Raw genomic sequence first — 21,272 nt, 5'->3', positions numbered from 1 at the left:
TTGATCTTTCGTTTGTTACTTTTCAACCACCATTAACCCCGTCCTTACGGCACATTCCGTGTGAAAAAGGAGCGCTTCCGTTACACGTGACTTTCAGACCAGACTAGTTGCGTTAACTGTGATTTGAGTTGTTGTAGCATCTACACACTCTGCGAACTGAGGAGCCAACAGAATAAGGAGCGGGTAATGTCATGCTCAGATTCATAAACCTGTTTATTTCAACCATGTTTTATCAAAGCAAACCTTAATCGAACTTTAGCATGTTTACCTTTTATGCGTTTAATCGAGTTCAGACGTAGCAACTATACATGTCAGAGAGCTAACGTTAGCTTACCCTGATCCAGGACGTGTGGCATTCATTTCGCTGCCTTTAAAGTTGCTGCACATAGATGGTTGATGAAACAGAAACATTGGAAGGCAGTGAACTCGTTAGTGTTGGATGAGGAGACTTCACATCGCCGTAAAGTTGCAGAATCAAGTCTTTAATCGAAGGAGCGCAGCATACGGCTCTGAGCGCAGCTAGCTATGCCTGTGGCGGGAACTTCTTCCTCGCTGCGCTGTGCTGTTGTTCGGTGCTCAGTGATGCTAATAGTGGGGAAGAGGTGTAGTGCAAAAACACTGTGATTTAAGTGCTCATTAGACTGTGAAATGTAGCTTCCACCCGTTAGCACTGGCAGCCCTAAAAATTAGCACTCTGGTAGGTTGTCGAGGGAGAAAATAATTTCCATGTTGGACAAAACATTGGATGCATCATTTTTCCGCTGACCTGAATGACACCGGAGTAAGTCGTGTTTTGTTGCCGTGGGCAAGCTGAAAATAGATGAAAGTTCTCCTGAACAGTTGCTGAATCTAATTACTGCCCTCCGATGTGTTTTACAACATTTTAATATTCATCAATCGCAGCAAACTTACCTTACTAACACACTAACAATGTGGGCCGGATATTACAACTGTACTCGGTTAGCCAGGCGACCGGATGATGCCGTTTAGTCAGTGTGGTTAATGTCATGCAACTTGTAACGCTAAACTAACTAGCTATAGATTCAGTTGGTGTTGTTCAGTACTGACACCTGACTGGCAGAGGTGGAAGAAGTATTAAGATATTGTATCTAAGTAAAAGTACCAGAGTAAAAGTACAAAAGTATTAGCATTAAAATATACATAAAGTACCAAAAGTAAAATAACCCATTATGCAGATGACCCATTTCATAAGAAATATATATTGTATACTTTTGACAAAAATTATTGATGCATTAAAGTGTTATCAAAGCTGGAAAAGGTGTTTTATTTGTATGCTTCAGGGTGTAATCAAAGTCCTATTTAAGCATTTACTATATTTCACATCATTCATTCAAATCTGCAAAGTAACGAAAGATATTAAATAAAGGTAGTGGAGCAAAAGTACACGATTTACCACTGATTTGTAGTAGGGTAGAAGTACAAAGTAGCAACACATTTAAATAGGCAAGTAAAGTACAAGTCCCTTAAAATTGTACTTAAGTACAGTACTTGCGTAGCTACCTAGTTACTTTACACCACTGCTGACTTGCTTAAGTGAACTAGTTAGTACGTCCCTCTCTCCTGCACGCATGTTCAAGGACTAAAGCTTCAAGAGTTACATTTGTTTTTTCCCCCTCAGATAAATGTCTTCTCCAACTGAAGCAGACGAGGATGAAGAAGTGGAGTTTGTATCAGTAAGTCGAGTGTACACTATCTATTTATTTAAAAAAAATCAATAGGTTCAAAGGATAAGATATCAAATACATGTGCTTATTTTCTATCTCTCGACATTGACATGACTCATTGCGCAATAACACCTTGATGTAGCCTGATACTAAGACATCATTCATAAATATATCGTATTTGATTAACTGAACAGCTCCATGTATCGTATGACTGATGCTGTGATTCAGACATAGATCACCTCTCTTATCATGGGCAATAAAGAAATCCCTCTTTTCACATTGTACAGGTTTGCTCATTATTTGATTTTTATATAGATATGTTTAATAAGACTAAATGACATGGTGTCTTGCATTTGCTTCAGGAGGGGCCTGGCAGACCAGTATTGGAATGTATTGACCTGGGTGAGGATGAGGATGAGGATGAGGATGAGGATGAGGATGAGGATGAGGTATGTCCATCATTTGCAAGCACAGTAAGTTGATGAATAGAATATGTTTTTACAGTGTCTGTCTAGAGTTTATAAAATCGCTGTGCCTTTTTATTTTCCTGCAGATTGAAGATAAAATCTCCCGCAATAAAGCTCGTGTTTCATCAACATTGGACAGACTAGCACAGACGGTGGCTCTAGAGAAGCAGGAAAGAATAGATAAATGTCGGGCATTCAAGGTAAGTTTCTTTAAAAGGAAGTAAGCTGCTATCATGTCTTGCTTGTTAGATACTATAACTTGCTTTTTATTTTAGTTTAGAGGAAATGTGATATAAAATGCTTAGTAGTCATTCATTTGTTGTTTATATAATATGGGGTCAAATGAGGTCAGTTGTAGCAGCAACACTGCCACCTTGTGGGCAGAATGCATAATAAACAACCTACAGAACCAACAGTGGTGTATCCTCTCAGTGCAACATCATACTGCTTGTGACCTAAATAATTAGCAATAAACAGTGTCTGTAGGTTTTGTTACTGCCATCTGTCTGTCTGCCATACAGTGTTGGCAAGTCTAAAAATATGTTCTGCTATTGCTTATCTTTTTCTGTCTTACAGGAGAAGCAAATCCTACAAAGAGCTCATGGACGGCAGGAGCTGGCTTTTACTTCTTCAAATGGCTTCAATCGGGATGCAAAGAACTGTGTGGACATGTGGTTAAAGAGAGCAGGTGCCGTTTTTTATGTTGATCAGAAATGTGTTGCATAATCACTGACATTGTCAATCTGGAGTTTATAAACCTTGAACACATGTTTCTCTCATGAGCTGTTTGATATTCTTACCAGGAAAATATTTTGTCCTACTGAAATAATTACCTTAATTCACATCATTGAAATGTGATGAAAGAGCACCCTTTTTACAATGGTTTATTACATTTGATCTTATTTATTACATCATATATTTAGGTCCTAAACCTGGAGTGATTCATTCTGGATTTGGAGGGCGAAACAGACGTGTTGCTATTCCTGGAAATAGTTCCAATAGACAGACTTGTCCAGTGGTCAACTGTGGCCGAGTTTATGACACTCTGTCCCTTCTTGACGGTCACCTAAAAAGGTAACCTTTTTCTGTTCATTTCAGTATCGGTGTAATACCATTTCAACGTTTTTCCTGAGTACAAATATAACATATTTTTGCAATAACATATCTTATTTGTAGGTTTGATCACTCCCCTTGTGACCCAACAATTCATATTAAAGGATGGCCATCTGAGCTCTTTGCCTGTATAGCCTGCTCTCAACATTTTGAGACTGAAGAAGCATGGAGAACACATCTCATGTCCAAGGTGTGTGCCCTTTTTGACTCTCATATAACAAAAATATTGTTTTATGAATGATTTCTTAATTAGTTTGTATTACATCTTCGTAATATTATAATTATTTTGTAAGGAAACATGTTTTGATCACTAGGTGTCCTCATTTGCCGCTGACGGTCACAGCATCACTCAGACCTTTCAGAGCATTGTGTGTTTCGCCTGTCCGGCCTGCTTCCACCTGTTCAACCTCCGAGATGAGTGCCTGCAGCACATGACAACCAGAAACCACTTCACAGAGTCACTCGCCATGAGTGGTAAAGTGTTCTAAAGAATGACTTCTAGAAAGCACTCGAGAGGCAATATTTGAGCAATACTTATGTAAACCTTTTCCTTTTTCTCCTCTTGTTAAAGAACCCAAAGGAAGAGCACAACCGATTGCCGTCCCACAATACGCTAAGAATCGTCTCGTCGCGTTGTGCAAGGATGTCCCATTCAAAATCCGATGCTCTTTATGTCACAGAGTACTGATCTCACATCAAGCAGCTAAGGCTCACTTTAAGTACGTTGTTTGGAGATGTATTCAGTATGTGCATATATGATTTTTTAAATAATACATTATGTTTGTATAGCAGGTGCAGATTTTCTTTAGAGGTTTTATGAAGCTGATTTATCAAATCCTTTTTCTTTATATTTCCTGTTTTTCAGTGTGCAATGCAGAGATGGCTGCGCCGTGTCCTTGGCTGATCAAACCATATTGCAGGTGATGAAACAGCTGCAAGTGGCCGGGCAGTGTTCCCTCTGCTCTAAAATCTTCCTCAGCCAAGCGGAAATCAAGAAACACAAAGAATCGACCCAGCATGACGTGGAGGTGAACAACACCATGGCCCAAGCCCTCCTTCAGTACTGCAGGTTTAGGGAAATTCAACACACCCAGAGCGCTGGAGAGGCACAGGGCAGAAGACAGCCCACTGGCCTTGAGTCACCTTCTCAAAAAAGAACCAAGAAGAGGAATGATTGTGATGAACTTCCAGCCAAGCGTAAGAGAGGCAGCGCTGTTAGAAACTATGTAACAGCCTGGATCTGCGAGTGCAGCATACAGTTCTCAGAGGAGGCTACAGCCAAAAAGCATATATTGGCTTCAAACCAAATCTTCCATCAGTGTGGCGTGTGTGGCAAACACATGGGGGAGTCCGCCATCACCCGCCTGCATATGAGTCGCTTCCACGGAGGAGCCCATCTCTCCAACTTCCTGTATAACTGCCGTAAGTGCAACGTGGAAATGCCTCGGTACGAAGACATCATGTCTCACGTGGCCGAGGCTCACAGCGGACACACCTACTTCACTGAACGGGAAGTGCCCAAGGAGGTCCATACCAAGCCTTCAACCAGCAGCAAAGCAGGTTCATCGTCCGGGTCCACGGTCCAACAGAACATAGCAGAGACGTCTTCTTCCAACGAAGGGCCGATGTGGATGTGCAGGATGTGCGAGGACAGCTTTCACTCGGAAGTGGCCGCACGCCAACACTGCAGCGACTTGAGCAGCCACAGCTTCCAGAGGTTCATCTGTGGACACTGCCCCCAGAAGTTCTTTAAGGATTCCACTGTGCGGCGACACTGTGCCAATGAGCACGACGGGCAGATGGAAAGCTCCCACTTCTGCGGCCTCTGCGACAGCATGCCGTTCGAAACAGAGGCCGAGTTCCTGGAGCACTACAAGAGTCTTCACAGTACCGACTACTACCGTATGGATGAGAGTGAAGCCGATCAGCCTGCTGTTGCTGAAAGCAGCAGTCAGACTAGGTGCCCATGCATGGGTTCCAATCAGAGCCAAGAGAAGAAAAAAGCGACATTTACACAATGCATGAGGTATCTGTCTTCTGAGGGAACATGTCACTTTGTGTGTACTCTTTGTGGTGAATATTTGGAGACCTATGCAAAGATGAAGACTCACATTCACACAAAGCACGCAGCCTTGAACCTGGAAAAGACCTACGAAGTACAATGCGACGCTTGCCAGGAGAGTTTCACGAGTGTCCCGAGTTTCCATAAACACTATCACTCCCGACACTGTTCAATGGAACCTTGCATGAGCTCCAGGACCTGCAGGAAAATCATAAAAGCAGAATCATCCCCTGTAACAGTGCTCGATGCCGTGGAGATCATAACAGACACCAATGGTAAATCTGTTAAAAATATTAACATGTATTATCTTTGTTTGCATGCAGCATTTTAAACCTGTTTTTTCATTTTGTCATTTTAGAGATTGAAGATGAATCCGTGGTGAAGGTTTTGAGAATGGAACCGGCCGACAGACAGAAGGAAGCATGTGGAAGTAAGTGATAAACAATACATATCACAATCACTCAATATATAAGATAGCAAAAGCACATTTTAGCTTTCTTTTACTTGTACACAAGAGACAACGATATTAGATTATGTGATGGTATTTTTATCAACCTACAACATATCAACTTTTATTTTGCTCCTTTTACAGGTGATTCGGAGGAAGAGATGAACCATGAACCCTCTTCAAATGCAGAAGAAGAAAGAGAGTCAGCAGGTTAGGGTTCTTGTGGCTTGGCATGTATTCCTCGTTTCCCCTGAGAAAAGTGTTTAACTTACTGCAGCCTCTGGGGGAAAAAGAAAACATACAATTATTAGGTTGAATTGACATTTTCACATCATAGTTACGGTGTTGCATTTTCTTGTTTTTTATTTTGTGTAATTTGACTTTTTATATTCAGCTTTTTTTGTTTTACAGAGATGGAAGAAGCTCTCGGAAGAAGTCTTTTGGAGTTTTGAAGACATGATTTTTGTTTGTGACACAATGCTTATCTGACATTATATTGCAATGATTTGTCCTAAGTATTTGTGTTCAGAATATAATAAATAAATATAAGTTGCTATTTGAATTTTTCTGCGGTTTAAACCACTTTGGAAATGTCCCAATATATGATGACATAACAAAATGATGATATAGGGCTTTCACATAACAGGGTTCAGAGCAGATGCAGCTGGCAGAAGGTATTTTTTGTGGCGGTGGATTTATGGCTTCTGTTGTGTAGACTCAACACTTGTGTGTCGACACTTGCTAAAGATGGCATCAAATGACACTGCAAAATGTTGAAGCTGAACTTGTGACCACAGGGCAAACTGAAGCTCACATTGCAGTCTCTGATTTCATTGCAGACTTGAAATCCAGTGTCTTGTATATACGCCGTAGGGAGCAGGGCCAACGTTTGTATGGAGACATGTCTCAGTCTTCTTCAAGTTAGGATAGTAAACATTTCCTGTGAAAGTAGAGACAGTGGAAGTTCTGTTTAAGGGCAACTGAAATTATAGCCACAGCAGTTTGTTCTCCTTTAAGTTTTCTGTTGTCTTAAAAATTATTTGACAACTGACAGATTCCTTTAATACCTGATTAGCACTACAAAATGGCAATAAGGTTTTCTCTATGTTGCAGTAATTATGCAATTATTATGTGGGTAATTTTGTTTTAAGTATAGCCTATATCAAAAATAATAATACAGTAAAATATAATAATTGCTGGAATGTTTCAACAAGGGATTAAAGGGCTGAAAATATTAAGCTGTGCAACAGAATGTAATTTTAAAATGCCCATCTGAGTACAGTTTTGTGACACCGAACACATTTGAAACATTAACCATTATAAACACAGATTGTAACAGTCTGGCTACATGCCCTCCACATGTTCTATCTTTCTGAATTGTGTTGCTCACATCCCAGGCGCCTTTGCCCTGACACATATTTTATCTTATGTTATATGTTAAAAATTAACCAGTTAAAAGGAACACTAGGGCTCCCAAAATTCTACTAATTGGAGGACCTGCCTGTTTTCAAAAACTGCATGCTAAGAAAAAATGCCAAATCTATGGCAAGCCAATTTAGCTTTTATTCATTTCATTGTCAATTTGAACTAGTTAAAAATCATTTTTTTGATATCAGGAATTCAATTGTAACTAGTTATAAATACAAATTGAATTTTAACTAGTAACAACTGAATTCCTGATATCAAAAAAAGGATTTTCAACTAGTTCAAATTGTATTTCTGATATCAACAATTGGCATTTCGACTAGTTGAAATTGAATTCTTGATATCAGAAATTGGTATTTTTACTAGTTCAAATGTAATTGTAACTAGTAACAATTGAATTACTGATATCAGAAATTGGCATTTGAACTAGTTCAAATTCAATGATATCAGAAATAAACATCATTACTAGTAAGAATTGAATTTTTGATATCAAGAATTTGCATTCTTACTAGTAAGAATAGATTTTTTTTTTTATATCCTCCAGAAATGAATAAAAGATAAATCGGCTTGCCATACAAACGAGCACTTCTGGGAATCTTCTGGAGCTTCTCAGGGGCCTGCAGGGGTCCTCGGACCTGACTTTGGTTACCACTGTATCTGGACTCCTCGGGAAGCTTCTATGGGGACGGAGTGAAGGAAGGAAGCCGCAGCCCATGTTAGGAAATGTTCTCCCTGGGGCGCTGCTGCTGTAGTCAGCTGGACGGAGAGGAGTGTTGATCGCACACAGGATTTCACCCCGGCACGGATCATAACAATCATATTAAAAAGCATTCACCAACATGGCTCAAGCTAAAATACAGGCGAAAATGAATGACGCTATGGGCAGCAAGTTCAGCAGGACGCTGTCCATGGCAGATCGCTCCGGACAACTCCTGGAAAGTTTGGATCAGCTGGAAATGAGGTACAGTGAAGTAACAGGCCGTACCATGTGCGATCTAAACAGGGCACTTGAGCGGATTTTTCAGGCATTATCCTCATATATCATAACTTCATTAATTGATACAAAATAGCCTATAGAAATGTAGAAGAAAACGGATGTAGTCGATCAGGTCTAATTCAATAGTTTCATGATAATATAAATGGGTGTATGTGGGTATTTTAGTAAGATAATACTCTAAAATGTTAATATATTATAATACCAGATGGTCTTGTTATTTTTACTCTCGATTTGCAACAGTCCGTTATTTTTCCAGAGGAGGATGTGGTTTTTAAATGGAAGCCGGTGGTCATGTGTTGTTGTCGGTGTGTTTTAGGGTGGAGGCTTTACGCGAAACAGCATCGGCCATGGAGCAGGAGAGGGAGCTGATCCTGGAAACGATCCAGTCCATCCAGAACGGACAGGAGCTGAGAAACGTTTCTCAAGGTGAGACATAACTTTACTGTGCTCATTTTATGACTTGTACAGTCTGATACCTTGTGTGACTGTAGTAGTCGCTCAGTAATGGGTAATGTGCTTTATTTCGCTGCTCCTCTGATTTCACTGTTACATTGTGATCCAATGAGGTTATGCTTTGAATGCTACACTGTAGTTGGGTGGTGTTATTCAACAACCTCAGGCACTCCACCCAAGAAAAGAGAACCCATGTTTAAAGAGCTGGTTTTCCTCACATACTTGATATTATAGGATATAAACAAATGGTTATTACATTTAATACAGTGTTTCCTAATTTCCCATTTAAAGGTCACCTATTATGCAAAATCCACTTTTTCATGTCTTTTATACATAAACATGTACTCTGTGTAAAGAGATTCTGAAAGGTTCAGGAAAAAAGATTCACTCTCTTTTTCTCCTGATCCATTTATATAAAAACCTGTCTGAAAATGAGCTGATCAGATTTTGGCCACTTTATGATATCATAAAGTGTTTTTGCCTCACGTTATTAGCCAATAACCAACCAAGGTAACTGCCGCCCACCTTATCACCTGAATCTCCTCCTAGAGCACCATAGCTAATTGTGTTATTTTTAACCAAATATCTCTCAGAGGGGCGTGGCACCTTGTTTTCATCTAAAGGCCCGGACACACCAAGCCGATTTCGGCCGTCAATAGATGTCTGAGAGGGTGAGGAAGATAGTCACAGCAAACAGAACAAGAATCGACAATTCTACTCTCTGCTCACTCCTTTCCTGTAAAATACAGGTCCAGCCCACACATATGCTCCATCAAGGATGGTGCTACAGGCCGCAAGGCAGTGCAATTACAACTACAATAAGCATGTTAATGTTAATCTAAAACAGCTCCGGCGATCCACGGCTCCCCGCCCGCGCGGTGGTTTTGGAAATGCTCCCGATTTCTGAGGTCTCAAGGTTGGAAAGTATGCCCCAGGCCGGCAACATTTTGCATTTGCCCTGTACGATGGGCGCTGTAAGGGATGAAAGTGTTGACTTACCAGGCGCCCGCAGCTCACAGCCAAAATGAGAGAGAGCCTCCGAGCGAGCAAGAGAGAGAGATCGGTACCGCTGATTGTTGTTGGATTGAGGCTGATAACTACAGCTCAGTGAGGTAAAGGACTCTGAGTGTTTAGATAGTTCACTTTAGTCTAAGTTATCTCAGTGGGTCTCAAACGGTTTGGTCACAATTTATGTAAACAAATATTTCCAAGGCACACCTTTATAATTATTAGGATGAATAAAAACAGGTTTGAAATCATTCCAATGTATACTATAGGACCAGTGCCGATTCTAGAGTCTGTGGGGGCCCTAGGCAAACATTCACTGGGGGCCCCTCGAACCAGCTTTTCATCACCACGCACAGCCGACAGCCCCGTATATCGTTTAAAACCGGAGATATTAAAAAAAAAAATGCATGAATAAATAAATGTTTACTAGGTAAAATAAGATATGAATGAACAACAAAAATAAAATATGTTACATTTATTTGTTATTGGCTATGGTAGGTTATTGGTTATGTTCACATACTTATTTTTATATTAAAATGTAAACCGATCTTTTTCATATGGGTGTTTTAGAGTTGTACTCCCTAGATCTAGTCTCTTGTCATTGTGTGCTCAAAGTGCACCAGATTGAGGGGGTTGAAGAGCTCGACGAAAACACTCGTGAAAAGTGATGTTTAAAACTCAGTTAATGGGGCTCATTCACTGGTGCTTCCACAAACAACAACCAACATAATTGTTACATTCAAATGAAGTAGCCTACATTATTCAAGTTTACATTAACTTTGGATAATAACACGGGAGAAATGAGCGGAAGCGCTCTCTTTTCCTCTCTCCCCCTCTCTCTCTCTCTCCTGACAGCCTGTCAGTATCTCATGCAGCTCACTGATCTAGTAATGAGTGACCCGACAGTGAAGAATAAATATATTTATAACTAGTTTAGCTTGTTCCAGAGGTAGATAAAATAGCTAAGTGTGTTAGGTCTAACTCTTGTGTGTTTTGCTCCGCTCACCGGTCCGTCACAGCGGGTGGAGCTGCAGGATTTCTGCTTCACACACGTTGCAAACCGCTATTTTATTGTCATTTTCGGACACCTTAAAATACTGCCAGACTGGTGAAGCCATTTTGGCGAGCTTGTTTTGCCGCACACAGAGAAAAGTGTCATGTATGTTACGTCTCGCGATCGGCCTTTTTAGAGAGCACCGATCGATCGGCAGAGAGTGAGTATCGGCCGATATCGATCGCCACGCAAAAACTGCGGCATTTTTACAGCTCCTTATGGGTAATGCAATTTGTGAAGTGCTTTCCTCTGTGGTGAAAATATCAGCACTGCATTACGGAGGAAAGCGGCAGAAAGTCGCCTGGAGTTAAAGAGAGTGGGGCTGCGTTGCGTGCATGGCTTCCTTCTGCAGGTAACGGGGAGACACGCTCTGGCGGCGGTCTCGTTCAGGATCCGAAAATAAAATTTAAATATTTTGCACACTTATTCCACTTATTCCTAGTGTGCCACTGGTTACGGTGCCGCATGCCATTGGTGGCACGCGTGCCAGGGGTTGCCGACCCCTGTCGTAGTGTATTGGTCTTTTGTAGAGATTTTTCATTTATTCTTTATATATTCTATTGTGTATTGCTTGGAGGGGGGGGGGGGGGCACCAAATCATAATCTCGCCTAGGGCACCAAAATGTCTAGGGCCTGCCCTGCCGACACCTTCGGCTCCCGATTGAACATGTTGAATCGGGAGCGGAGGCTGTCGGCAAAAGAAATCACTCTGATTGGCTGTTCAGCTTATCGAATCAGTGCATGAGAAGCGAAACGGAAGTGAGGTACGCAAACAAACGATTGGGCACACACAGGCGGCTATTATCTTTCATCAAACAGTCTGTGATAGACGAGAGTGAAAATGGAACGCATACGCTATTTGTTGTTTGTATATATCACGCAGTCGGTCTTCTGGTTGCCTCTTTTGAATGACGAATACACACTACCCCCGCCTGCTGGTAAGGAGAGTTATTGCCACTCACGCATGCGCAGTGCGTACGTGCTACTTGGCCGTCGGCTGAAGTCGGTATGTTCCAGTGCGAGTTTTTGGCCAAGACGCAGGAGATATCTGAGACCTATTATATATTGATGAAAAACAGCATCATAGGGGACCTTTAACATATATCCACCATAGGTCAATACAGTAGTCACCCTAGCAGCGCTGCCCCTGGCCAACTTGTGGCCCCACGCAAAGGTGTTGCATGAGGCCCCCCTTATGTGTCGCGATCGTTGACCGGAACCTCGCAGCCGGGTAACTGCGGAGCGCATAATTGCACCGCATTTGCGCATTAGAGGAATTGTGCCGCATTTGCCCATAAGATGAGGCCCCCTCCGCAAGATGAGGCCCAACGCAGTCTGCGTGATCTGCGTGTAGTAGGGAGGGGCGGCCCTGCGCCCAGCCTATTTATATAGTGCTTTACATACAGGGGTTCAAAGTGTCACTAAAGAGACACATACGGATCAGAAAGAGATGACAAATTAACACAAATACATAAAATGACCAGAAAGAGACACGAAAAGGCCACTGAGACACAAAACAACAAACAAATTACCAAACACAAACAACAAAAATATGCATAACGATTACAAAGAGACTCAAAAACTATGCTTTGGGCGTTATGCATTTTTTCTAATCCACCATCTGTAGGAGGATGCTGGAGCACACACTCGACACAGTAACAACGAGGACAAGGATTTGACACCAGAATATTAATGTTTTTTTAATTATTGTGTCCGCTGAAGATGTAGCATTCATTTATTTCTTGTTTTGTATCTTTCAGGGGAGAGAGAAGAGTTGTCTTTGACTGCCAACCGTCTGATGGGCCGGGCGCTGTGTGTGGAGGTCTCTGTTGGCACCATCAGAAACTCCCAGCAGGAGGAGGCCCTGCGCAACGCCACATCTTTAATCGATGAAATAGTGAAGAAGTTGCTTGATGACATGAACAGCGGGCGGGAGCGTCTGCTGGCCGTGTACGCAGCCTGTGTGACCGAGGCCCCCCCCGTTCCCATCGACCAGAAGTTTCAGGCCCTAGTGATCAGCTGTGCCCTGGAGGACCAGAAGAAGATCAAGAGGAGGCTCGAGACTTTGGTGAGGAACGTTGAAAATGCTGGAAAGAACATCAAGATTATGGATCACCAGAAACTGTAGGACCCACAAGCCAATGGCTGTCAATAACACCAGTCAACAAATCAAAATGCCTCTTTTATGCCACTAACCTCACCAAGAACTGTTATTATCTTATACTAATGTTCTACAAGTAGCAGCAAGACCATTACATTACAATGATACTGAACATTAGGGCCAAAAATACAGTAAGTCATACTGTAGGGAGTGTTAACTTAAAATGATTGCCATACACTGAACTTCTTAATATGGATTATTTAGTGTGTATTCCCAGTTCACAATGTGTGATCATATAATGCACTCACCATTAGAGGTAGGTCACAGTTCTTAGTAAAACCAAATGCATGACAATGAATCTAATGATAAAGTATTTCCTGTTTCATTGTATCACCGTGGTAACTGTTTTGGTTGTGTGTAAACTACCTCTGTGTGAAAGCAACACCAATCACATTTAGCTGTGGGTTTTAGTTCATATTTGCACAAAGTAGTTTTGATGTCAGATTGTACATGTATGTCAAAAACATAATAAAAAATACTTCTCTTAAATGTTAAGGAAAGATGTCTTCTGTCACAATAGATGAAGCTGGGACATCTTAGCGCTAATATTCATTTAGCGTATGAACAATGGCAATGATCAAAATGCAAAAAAGATTGTATTTTCAGAGAAATATTGTCACTTGGAATTAGACACTGGATGCTCAAGAAAAAAGTAAAGTTTTATTAATGTCATATAAGCATCAACTCCCCACCACAAACATAATATTGGGTGTGCAGTTGTGTGGCACACTTAAAAGTTGTTATACATTTTTTTTTCACTGTTAAAAACAAAAATCCAACAATGAGTGTTGTCTTTGTCAGTCTGAAAGCATACATCTAAATGTGTGAGATTGATTCATGAAGTGTGATAAGGTATATTAACAGTAAGACACAAAGATCATTACAACACCTGAGTGACAGCACATAAGTATGGTTAGTTTTCAATTTATGGTTCTTTAAGATTATATTCCATCTTAATGATAAAGTGCGCTATATCCATTCAGTCAAAAAGCAAAAAAGGCAAAGTACACACAATGTTACAAAGCTCAGGAAATAATTATTTACAGATTTACTGTGCAGGCAGTTTTAAACAAACAGCAAGAGTAGGGATTAAAATGGTGGTGAGTGGGAAGAATGTAAACAAGGACGACTCATTGTAGCCGCGGTTCAACATTCACTGATGTGGAAAAAAAGGCTTGCATGCATTACAGTTAAGACACACTCTCTCTTCCCCCCCCCCCCCCCCCCCTCAAAACAGCGCAACCAAATGAGAACTCCTAAATTGTGACACAATAAACTGTAACATCTTAAAAGCACCTGTTGGGATTTTCACAACCGTTTTATCTAAGTGTCTTGAGAATTACGTTTTTTTTTAATCATTTAAATCTGGGAAAGGCTTATAGCAATAATCTGTTCCAAATCGAGCATGTTTACTCCCAGTTGTCCTATACCAATTGCATGTAAAACATTCAAATAATTCACATGTAAATGTTCAAATTGTCTGTTAGTGGCCTTTTCCACATCACCACATTCTTTTTGTGCTTAGGAAACTGACGTCTTTCAGATAATGAGCTTTAGGAAAACCTGATGCAGACAAGGCAGTATCATAGAGTTCTCAGCTAGCTGTTTTGAGGTCTGGGAATTAGTTTAGAGATCTTTTAAGTACCCTTGTGTATTGAGAAAAAACTGAATTTTCTTGCATATTCAAGCACACCCAAGCAAGATATCGCATCCTGAAGATCGGCTTTTCGTACCGACACTACAGATATCGACATTTACAAAATAAATTGATTACATACTGCAGAAGCCAAACCATTGAATCAACAACAAAGAAATTAAACCATGCTTAGTGATTGAAATGTAAAAAATATAGTGTTTGAAATAATAAAAATAGAGTTGTGTCGTCTAAATAATAGTTTTTAGTCTGCGACTTACCACGTGTAATTCAAAGCTGTACCAAAGTTAAAGAAAAAGCACAATTAAATATGTAAACAACTGCAATCAAAAACGCATCGCTATAACTGTGACTCGTGTTTTACATCTGTGAAAGTGTTGATTAACAAACCCTCAAACAAGCTGTAAGCAGACATATATAAGACCAGTTAGTGTTTCATATTTGGTTATACGTAAAAGCACATTCTATTATTTTATGATACATCCATGTCACTGCAGTGTTCATATTTATCTACAGGTCGGAAAGAGGGAATTTGGCACTGTCAACACTTCAGTGAAAATATCACTCAACACTAGTGATTCGTACAAAAATACTTCTGCACAGAGAATAACTCTGGATCGTGTTTTGTCCACAATAAACAGAATAGTTTAAACCAAAAATATGGTTTAAAATGATCTGTGAATCTTTTACAATACATGCAAACAGACGTCAAACACAGGATGGGTGAGTTTAAAAGTCATACAGAGTTTTCACAGAGTGCAACGTTTGCTGTTTTGACGAGAGGATTGTATGTCATGTGATATATAAACTACATACAGTACTGTAGTGTAGCTGCAGCTGTTGCTGTTACTTAAGGCAACCACAAGGAAAATATTTTGTGCGCAGGTCATTGGTGGAGATCCAAGGCGGAATCAAAGGAAATGTAACCATCAATGTAGGGGAACAACTTAGGGTACAGATTAATCATCAGGTTATTAAAGTAGTATAGTAGAGTATTTCCCAGTCTGTTTGGGCTTTGGTCTCTAAATGTGGCTACCTCCACAGAATACAACAATGACCAATTTAGTCTTAGAAACAATAGTCAGTAACTAAAACTAAAATATGTTTTATCTAAATTAGGCTGCAGCTTCCAAAAGGATTTTTACTCTTCTTGGTCCTTTGTTTGTTAGGTCGTAAGGAGATGACTTCTCTGCCGTTGCTGGAGCTCTGGTTGCAGACATTACTACTTGTGGTATTAAAAACACCTAAAGAAAACCAACAAATCTATCATTAATATCATTCTAATAAAGTAATAAAAATGTGACATAATAAAGAAAGAAAGTCTCCTCACCTATTTTATTGCTGGTTGTATGGAGCACCTCTGTCTCCTCTGCCGTTTGCTGTTTGAGCCGCTGAAGGTACTTATCAGCTAAGTACTTAAAAACTAGAAAAGGAGCAGAGATATTAAAGTATTAACAAATCTAGAATCACACTGTTTCACTTGCAGGTTTTTTATTTTTCAGTAACCCACCCTCGTTGACATTAAGGTCCTCTTTTACTGAAGCTCGATAGAATCTCAGCTTGAGCCTTTTAGCCAAACCTTCTGCCTCCTCGCTGCGATGCAAGGAAAGAAAATCAATTACCATGTGTCCTTAATATTCAATAGCTCTTCTGTTCTAGTGTGATATCTGCACTAAAGAAAACAACCACTTACTTTTTTACAACGGTGTCTTCCAGGAGGTCTATTTTGTTCTGCACTAGGACAGTGGGGATATCTCCCACCTCGGCCTCCACCTTCTCCCTCCAGCTGTCGATAGCCTGAAACGACTCTCTGTCTGTGGTCGAGAACACCAGCACACATGCTTGGGCACCTGGAATGCAAGACGACAGTTAATGTTTTCAAGCTGTTCATCCTTTTAAAAATGATACATAACTCACCCCCTCCCTCGAGGATGTAAAAACATTTGGTGGACTTCAGAACCGCCCCACTGGAGATTCACTTTCAGCTCAATTAAATATTTGCTAGTTTTTGAGCTGCCAGTTATCCGTACAATGAGAAATCTTAACCCCAGCAGCGAGGAGGGTCAGTGACCTGAGGCAGCAGGATTATATTCGTCACAGTGTGGGGGGGGGGGTCTTACCTCTGTAGTAGGCCTTAGTAATGGCGTCAAACTCCTCCTGCCCGGCCGTGTCCCACAGCATAAGTCTGACCTCTTCGTCATTCACACTAAAACATAAGAAGGGATGGAGGATCATTTAAAATACAGGCCGTAATTGATAGAGGAATGTGATTCTTTTGTGAATAACGTCACGTACAGTATCTGCCTTTCCAGGAAGTCCACCCCGATGGTCTTTTTGTAGTCCTTAGTGAAGATGCCTTTGCAGTAGCGTTGGATCATGCTGGACTTGCCGACAGCTCCGTTGCCGACCACCACCACCTTGATGGCCACTTCCATGTCCTCCTCCAACATGGTGGCGATGTCTGGCCGGATCACTCAGTTCCACTCTGCCTGGGTAGATTTAGGGATGTGACACCAACACATATACCGCCTGCAAGTGTAAAAAAAGAAAAGAAAGCATATCTGTATGAGACATGTTCTGGAGCACTTGTGCTGTGCCCGAGGAAACATTAAAACACTTAGTAGTGATTTTTTAAATGTTCCTACGCACTGATATGATTTATAATAACTGTTGTATGACGTGGTCAAGGTTCAAGGTTAGTTTATTTGTATAGCACATTTTAAGACACAGAGGCAATTCAAAGTGCTTCACATAGGCATTTAAAACATAATAATTAAAAACAAACAAAAAAGACAATTCATAAAAGCGATAAAATACTGGCTGCAGCTAAAAGTGCAATGATAAGGCACGGTTAAAGGATCTCAGGATAGGCAGCATTCAAATGAAAGGTTTGTAACCTTGATTTAAAAGAACACAGGGTTGGGGCGGACCTCATGGTCTAGCAAATATACTAATACCATGAACATTTAGGATTACCACATAAAAGTAGTTCTGATTAAACGTATTGAATAAACATGCGAGTAGTCAACTGTTATAAGATGATTCTTATTCAAGCCAAAAGCTTAGCAGGTACAGGTGCAGTTATGTTACAAATCACTAAGGTGGCAACTGTCTGTTACCTTATTTGAAAAACATTTAATTACAAGATCTTAAAAGCAATTGCTCCTTATGTTTTGACAACATTTCAAAAGTATCTTGTCGTAGTAGAAATGTAATCACTAACAGCAGCACAGGTTACCACCAGAATATCAAGGGGGGGGGAGGGAGTAGGGGTGCATACCGGTTCCCGGTATTACCGAAATACCGGTTACTGGTGGCTACGGTATACCGTACCGAAATCAGATCCGGTTTTTGATACTTTTTTTTTTTTATAAAAGTGAGGCATAATATCCTTAAACTTGTGCCCAAACCGTCGGAATTACGATGTCAATTTCGCAGTGAAACTCCGCAACCAAGTCACTTTTGAAAATCTAAAGTGTGGCTGCATATGACTGCCAGTCTGAATGGTGGGGTCTGTAACCACTGCAAGAAGTTTATTTCTGGGAAAGGTGGCAACACATCCAATCTCCAACCAATGCTGTCTCGTATGGCAACCAAGTACCTTTGTGTTCAGGGAAGCAGCGTGCCAAGCGAGAGAGTGTTCAGTTTAGCAGGTGATATCCATGCTGTGAAAGGGCCCGTTTGGATCCAGAGAGCAGATATGCTCATCTTCTTGAAGATGAATGCACAAAACTGAACTGTGATGGGATTTGTTTTCTTTCATCAGGCAAATGTTGATTTTAAGGATGCTATTTGTTTTATGTGCAATGCCGAGATCTCATGATCCTTTATGTGTTCTCTGGTCAGTCGAATCTCAGGTTGAATATTGATTATACTGGTGCTATTTTATTTTTCCATTGACAAGATGTACTATTCCCGCCTGATGGTTGTTATAAATGATATTGCAGAATCAGTTTTCTTCATAGATAACGTGTTTTTCATTGTTTGTTCAGTACTAAAAGGTCCAAGTCCCACAATTGAATTTAATATTCATTTGACATGTTAACTATATAATAAAGCGCTTCATGGGAGTAATTGCGGGATGATAAAATGTTTCCCTTATGCAACATGAAAGTATCACGATATGTATCGGTTGAGTATCGGTATCGTTCAGTGGTATCGGTATCGCAAAAAAGTCAACGATATGCATCCCTAGGAGGGAGTACCCTGTACTAAAGAGCTTTCCTAGAATTGTCCTGTAATCTGTTATGTATGCTAGCATTGATTTAACTGTTGTAAATTGTACAAGGATTGTGTTTGCAGCGACCGTGCAATGTGTTTATTTTTCCATTAGCAGTGCGAGCAGCAGACTCCACATAGCAACTGGGTGTTCCACAGTTCTAGGCGTGTAGCGGCTGAGTGCAAAGCTAAACAATACTGTGGGAAAGCTGTTCCCAGTGGGTACCGACAGCCTACTGTGTGACTGTGGAATCCAACAGTCTGTTCGGAATTGAGTCACAATATGTATTGCAGTCAACAATAGTATTCATCAACTATAATTGAGCTGAATGACGCAGCAGATGTTATAACATGCAGGCAAACACAGCTTGAAGTAACCCCCTTGCTCTTTTTGTTTTGATGAGAATGTTTAAATTAGTTAAAAGGGAACTGAGGATTAGATTTGATCATGGCAAACTCTTAAATTGATCTAACTCATGTTAGGCAAAGATTCTGGACCCATTCCTTTCTTTCAAATTTGACTCAAAAGCTGAGTTACACATTTGCAGTCATCTCATCTTTCAGTGTAATCATTTAAAGATGTGTTTTTAAAATGTGTATTAGGACCACAGAAACAACCGAGCGAAACTAATGGGTTATGAAGTTGGTAAGTACTCTCCATAGATTGTCACTGCGCTACATGAAGACCACAGAACAACATAATCGACATTTAAACAAGGGTTGATCACTAGTCTCAGAAACTCTGATAATACACACAATGACTTATAATTGGGCCATTTAAATTATCATAGTGTTAACACCAATACCAGGGTTGGTATAGCACATTGTACATCACTTTAAATCACGTTTAATATGTGATATTTCTACAAAAAGTGTGGTTCAATCTGAAAATACGAGATCAATTTGGAAATCTTCTACAAACATTTCAAAAAAGACCCTGAACCTGCAACATTTCCATCCACTCCTTTATCAGACATTTAACAGGTGGTTTTCTATACAGTACCTGCGTCAGAAAACATCTTATCTACTGGTTCTCCTAGTTATCATGATGTTTTCTACTTACAATGAGATGATTCAACCTGTTCATACTCTATGTTTCAAAGACATGAGAAAAATATAAACATATATTTTATTTAGCACAGTAGCATGGTTTCATACAATGCACATTAAGATGAACTCTGATAAATGTAAAAATACACAATGTAGAAAATAATACACCTCCTCTCCTTAACAGTGAGTCATCTTCACAGACTCATCATCACTTTACCCAGGCCTGCCCCGTTAAAGTCAATATGTTGGGGCACATAGAGAATACTGATGTTATAATGCCAGTAGGAGTAAATTGACTTTTCTGATTCGGATTAATGTTGCTGTAAGTTGCATCCCCAAAGAATTTGATGGAAGTAAGTATTTGTTTAACCTTTAATTCTGTTAAGTTCCCTTAAATCAGGATTCCTTGCCTTGCTCAATAAATGATAGATCGATAGATAGATTACATTTAATTTAAAGAATTAAAACATTTCTTAAAAATAGAATAAAATATAAATAAAATAAACATTTAAAAGCAAATATATACATGTGTGTGTGTGTGTGTGTGTGTGTATATTCACAGTAGACATTCAGAGGAGATTTTAGATAGACTTGAAGAATACACACTATAACATTTACAGAATAAATGAGAATACTGTCTAATATACCAATCTACTAAAGGGACAGAAACATATAAAGATAGTGTACTATGACCTGTGTACTAAGACATGACCTGTTGAATAGGTGGCAGGATGGTCTTTAGGTACGAAGCAGCTGCTGGAACTGTTTAGTCCGTTACAGCTGACTAAAGGACTCACTGTGCTAGTGAGGAAACATTAAACATTAAAGCTAGCAAATCCATAGAGAGGGAAATTTCTTACCTGTAAAATCACGTTTCAACTCATCCAGTATCTGCCAACATTAGATGAGCTCATCAGCCGCCTGAACCACAATCACATATCTCCAGCCTCCCTCTGTGGCAATAGGAGACGCTAGTGACTCCGCTGCTAAGGCTTCCTAGCTAATGTTAGCCACTTTTCCCAGTGAAAAGAGCCTTCTCCTCCGCCCGTCAATGATATATAGCTAAAGACTCCACAGACCGAATGTTCTACACTTCAAAGCAACAGGTAAACTTTAATTAACATCGACAACTGAGTTGAATAAGTGACATGAACGGGATGAAAAAGCATTGCTATCTATCCGCAAGCCTACCTACGTTGCGCATGAGAGTAGCTAAAGGCAACAGGCTAGCTGGCTAATGTTTGTTGCTAAGCAGCGGAGTCTTCTTCTTCTTCTACTACCTCTTGTTGTCGGTTTCCAAACAAGGACATATCTCATTAGCGACACCAACTGGTATGAATTGTGTATGATTTCGAATCAAGTTAAACCCAAAGTATCAGATATAAAATAATGTATCATGCAGAATGGACAATTTTGAATAATATATATATGAAAATATTGAGCAATCATTATTGATACATTCATGTACTCATCGCTT

At 40.2% G+C, this 21,272-nt stretch overlaps 3 protein-coding genes across 8 annotated transcripts; 2 read left to right on the top strand and 1 right to left on the bottom strand.

The window, feature by feature from the left end:
* Positions 1 to 102: 102 nt before the first annotated feature.
* znf451 (zinc finger protein 451) lies at positions 103 to 6,337 on the top strand. 6 transcript variants are annotated; one of them, XM_034152653.1, is made up of 13 exons: positions 103 to 183; positions 1,640 to 1,694; positions 2,048 to 2,122; positions 2,239 to 2,352; positions 2,729 to 2,840; positions 3,076 to 3,226; positions 3,329 to 3,455; positions 3,580 to 3,739; positions 3,837 to 3,984; positions 4,131 to 5,602; positions 5,686 to 5,757; positions 5,920 to 5,985; positions 6,187 to 6,337. In XM_034152653.1, the coding sequence occupies exons 2-13, from the start codon at positions 1,644 to 1,646 to the stop codon at positions 6,225 to 6,227; spliced, it is 2,589 nt and encodes an 862-aa protein (XP_034008544.1). In that variant the 5' UTR covers positions 103 to 183; positions 1,640 to 1,643; the 3' UTR covers positions 6,228 to 6,337. The 6 variants fall into 6 exon arrangements, with proteins under 6 accessions (XP_034008544.1, XP_034008543.1, XP_034008542.1 ...); XM_034152652.1 differs by having other exon boundaries at positions 2,048 to 2,128; XM_034152651.1 differs by having other exon boundaries at positions 2,048 to 2,134.
* A 1,545-nt stretch (positions 6,338 to 7,882) lies between these two features.
* On the top strand, positions 7,883 to 13,373 carry bag2 (BCL2 associated athanogene 2). Its single transcript, XM_034152520.1, has 3 exons — positions 7,883 to 8,161; positions 8,514 to 8,623; positions 12,473 to 13,373. Exons 1-3 carry the CDS (start codon positions 8,040 to 8,042, stop codon positions 12,838 to 12,840), a joined length of 600 nt encoding a protein of 199 aa, XP_034008411.1. The 5' UTR covers positions 7,883 to 8,039; the 3' UTR covers positions 12,841 to 13,373.
* A 138-nt stretch (positions 13,374 to 13,511) lies between these two features.
* rab23 (RAB23, member RAS oncogene family) lies at positions 13,512 to 21,047 on the bottom strand. The gene is made up of 7 exons (XM_034152519.1): positions 20,656 to 21,047; positions 16,823 to 17,056; positions 16,648 to 16,733; positions 16,221 to 16,377; positions 16,038 to 16,120; positions 15,858 to 15,950; positions 13,512 to 15,771 (listed from the first exon to the last, which is right to left on the bottom strand). The coding sequence occupies exons 2-7, from the start codon at positions 16,975 to 16,977 to the stop codon at positions 15,638 to 15,640; spliced, it is 708 nt and encodes a 235-aa protein (XP_034008410.1). The 5' UTR covers positions 16,978 to 17,056; positions 20,656 to 21,047; the 3' UTR covers positions 13,512 to 15,637.
* Positions 21,048 to 21,272: the final 225 nt, after the last annotated feature.

Source organism: Trematomus bernacchii, unplaced genomic scaffold (assembly GCF_902827165.1).
Source record: "Trematomus bernacchii unplaced genomic scaffold, fTreBer1.1, whole genome shotgun sequence".
NCBI lineage: Eukaryota > Metazoa > Chordata > Actinopteri > Perciformes > Nototheniidae > Trematomus > Trematomus bernacchii.
This window is presented reverse-complemented; position numbering and strand designations above follow the sequence as displayed.

Excerpts from the sequence above, each read along its gene's own strand:
- znf451 (XM_034152649.1), top strand. The coding sequence starts at position 1,644 with ATGTCTTCTCCAACTGAAGCAGACGAGGATGAAGAAGTGGAGTTTGTA. Across the intron at positions 5,758-5,919 it reads ACAGAAGGAAGCATGTGGAA|GTGATTCGGAGGAAGAGATG; the intron begins GTAAGTGATAAA and ends CTCCTTTTACAG. Across the intron at positions 5,986-6,186 it reads AGAAGAAAGAGAGTCAGCAG|AGATGGAAGAAGCTCTCGGA; the intron begins GTTAGGGTTCTT and ends TTTGTTTTACAG.
- bag2 (XM_034152520.1), top strand. The coding sequence starts at position 8,040 with ATGGCTCAAGCTAAAATACAGGCGAAAATGAATGACGCTATGGGCAGC. Across the intron at positions 8,162-8,513 it reads TTGGATCAGCTGGAAATGAG|GGTGGAGGCTTTACGCGAAA; the intron begins GTACAGTGAAGT and ends GGTGTGTTTTAG. Across the intron at positions 8,624-12,472 it reads GCTGAGAAACGTTTCTCAAG|GGGAGAGAGAAGAGTTGTCT; the intron begins GTGAGACATAAC and ends TGTATCTTTCAG.
- rab23 (XM_034152519.1), bottom strand. The coding sequence starts at position 16,977 with ATGTTGGAGGAGGACATGGAAGTGGCCATCAAGGTGGTGGTGGTCGGC. Across the intron at positions 16,378-16,647 it reads TACTAAGGCCTACTACAGAG|GTGCCCAAGCATGTGTGCTG; the intron begins GTAAGACCCCCC and ends CTTGCATTCCAG. Across the intron at positions 16,121-16,220 it reads GAAGACACCGTTGTAAAAAA|CGAGGAGGCAGAAGGTTTGG; the intron begins GTAAGTGGTTGT and ends CTTGCATCGCAG.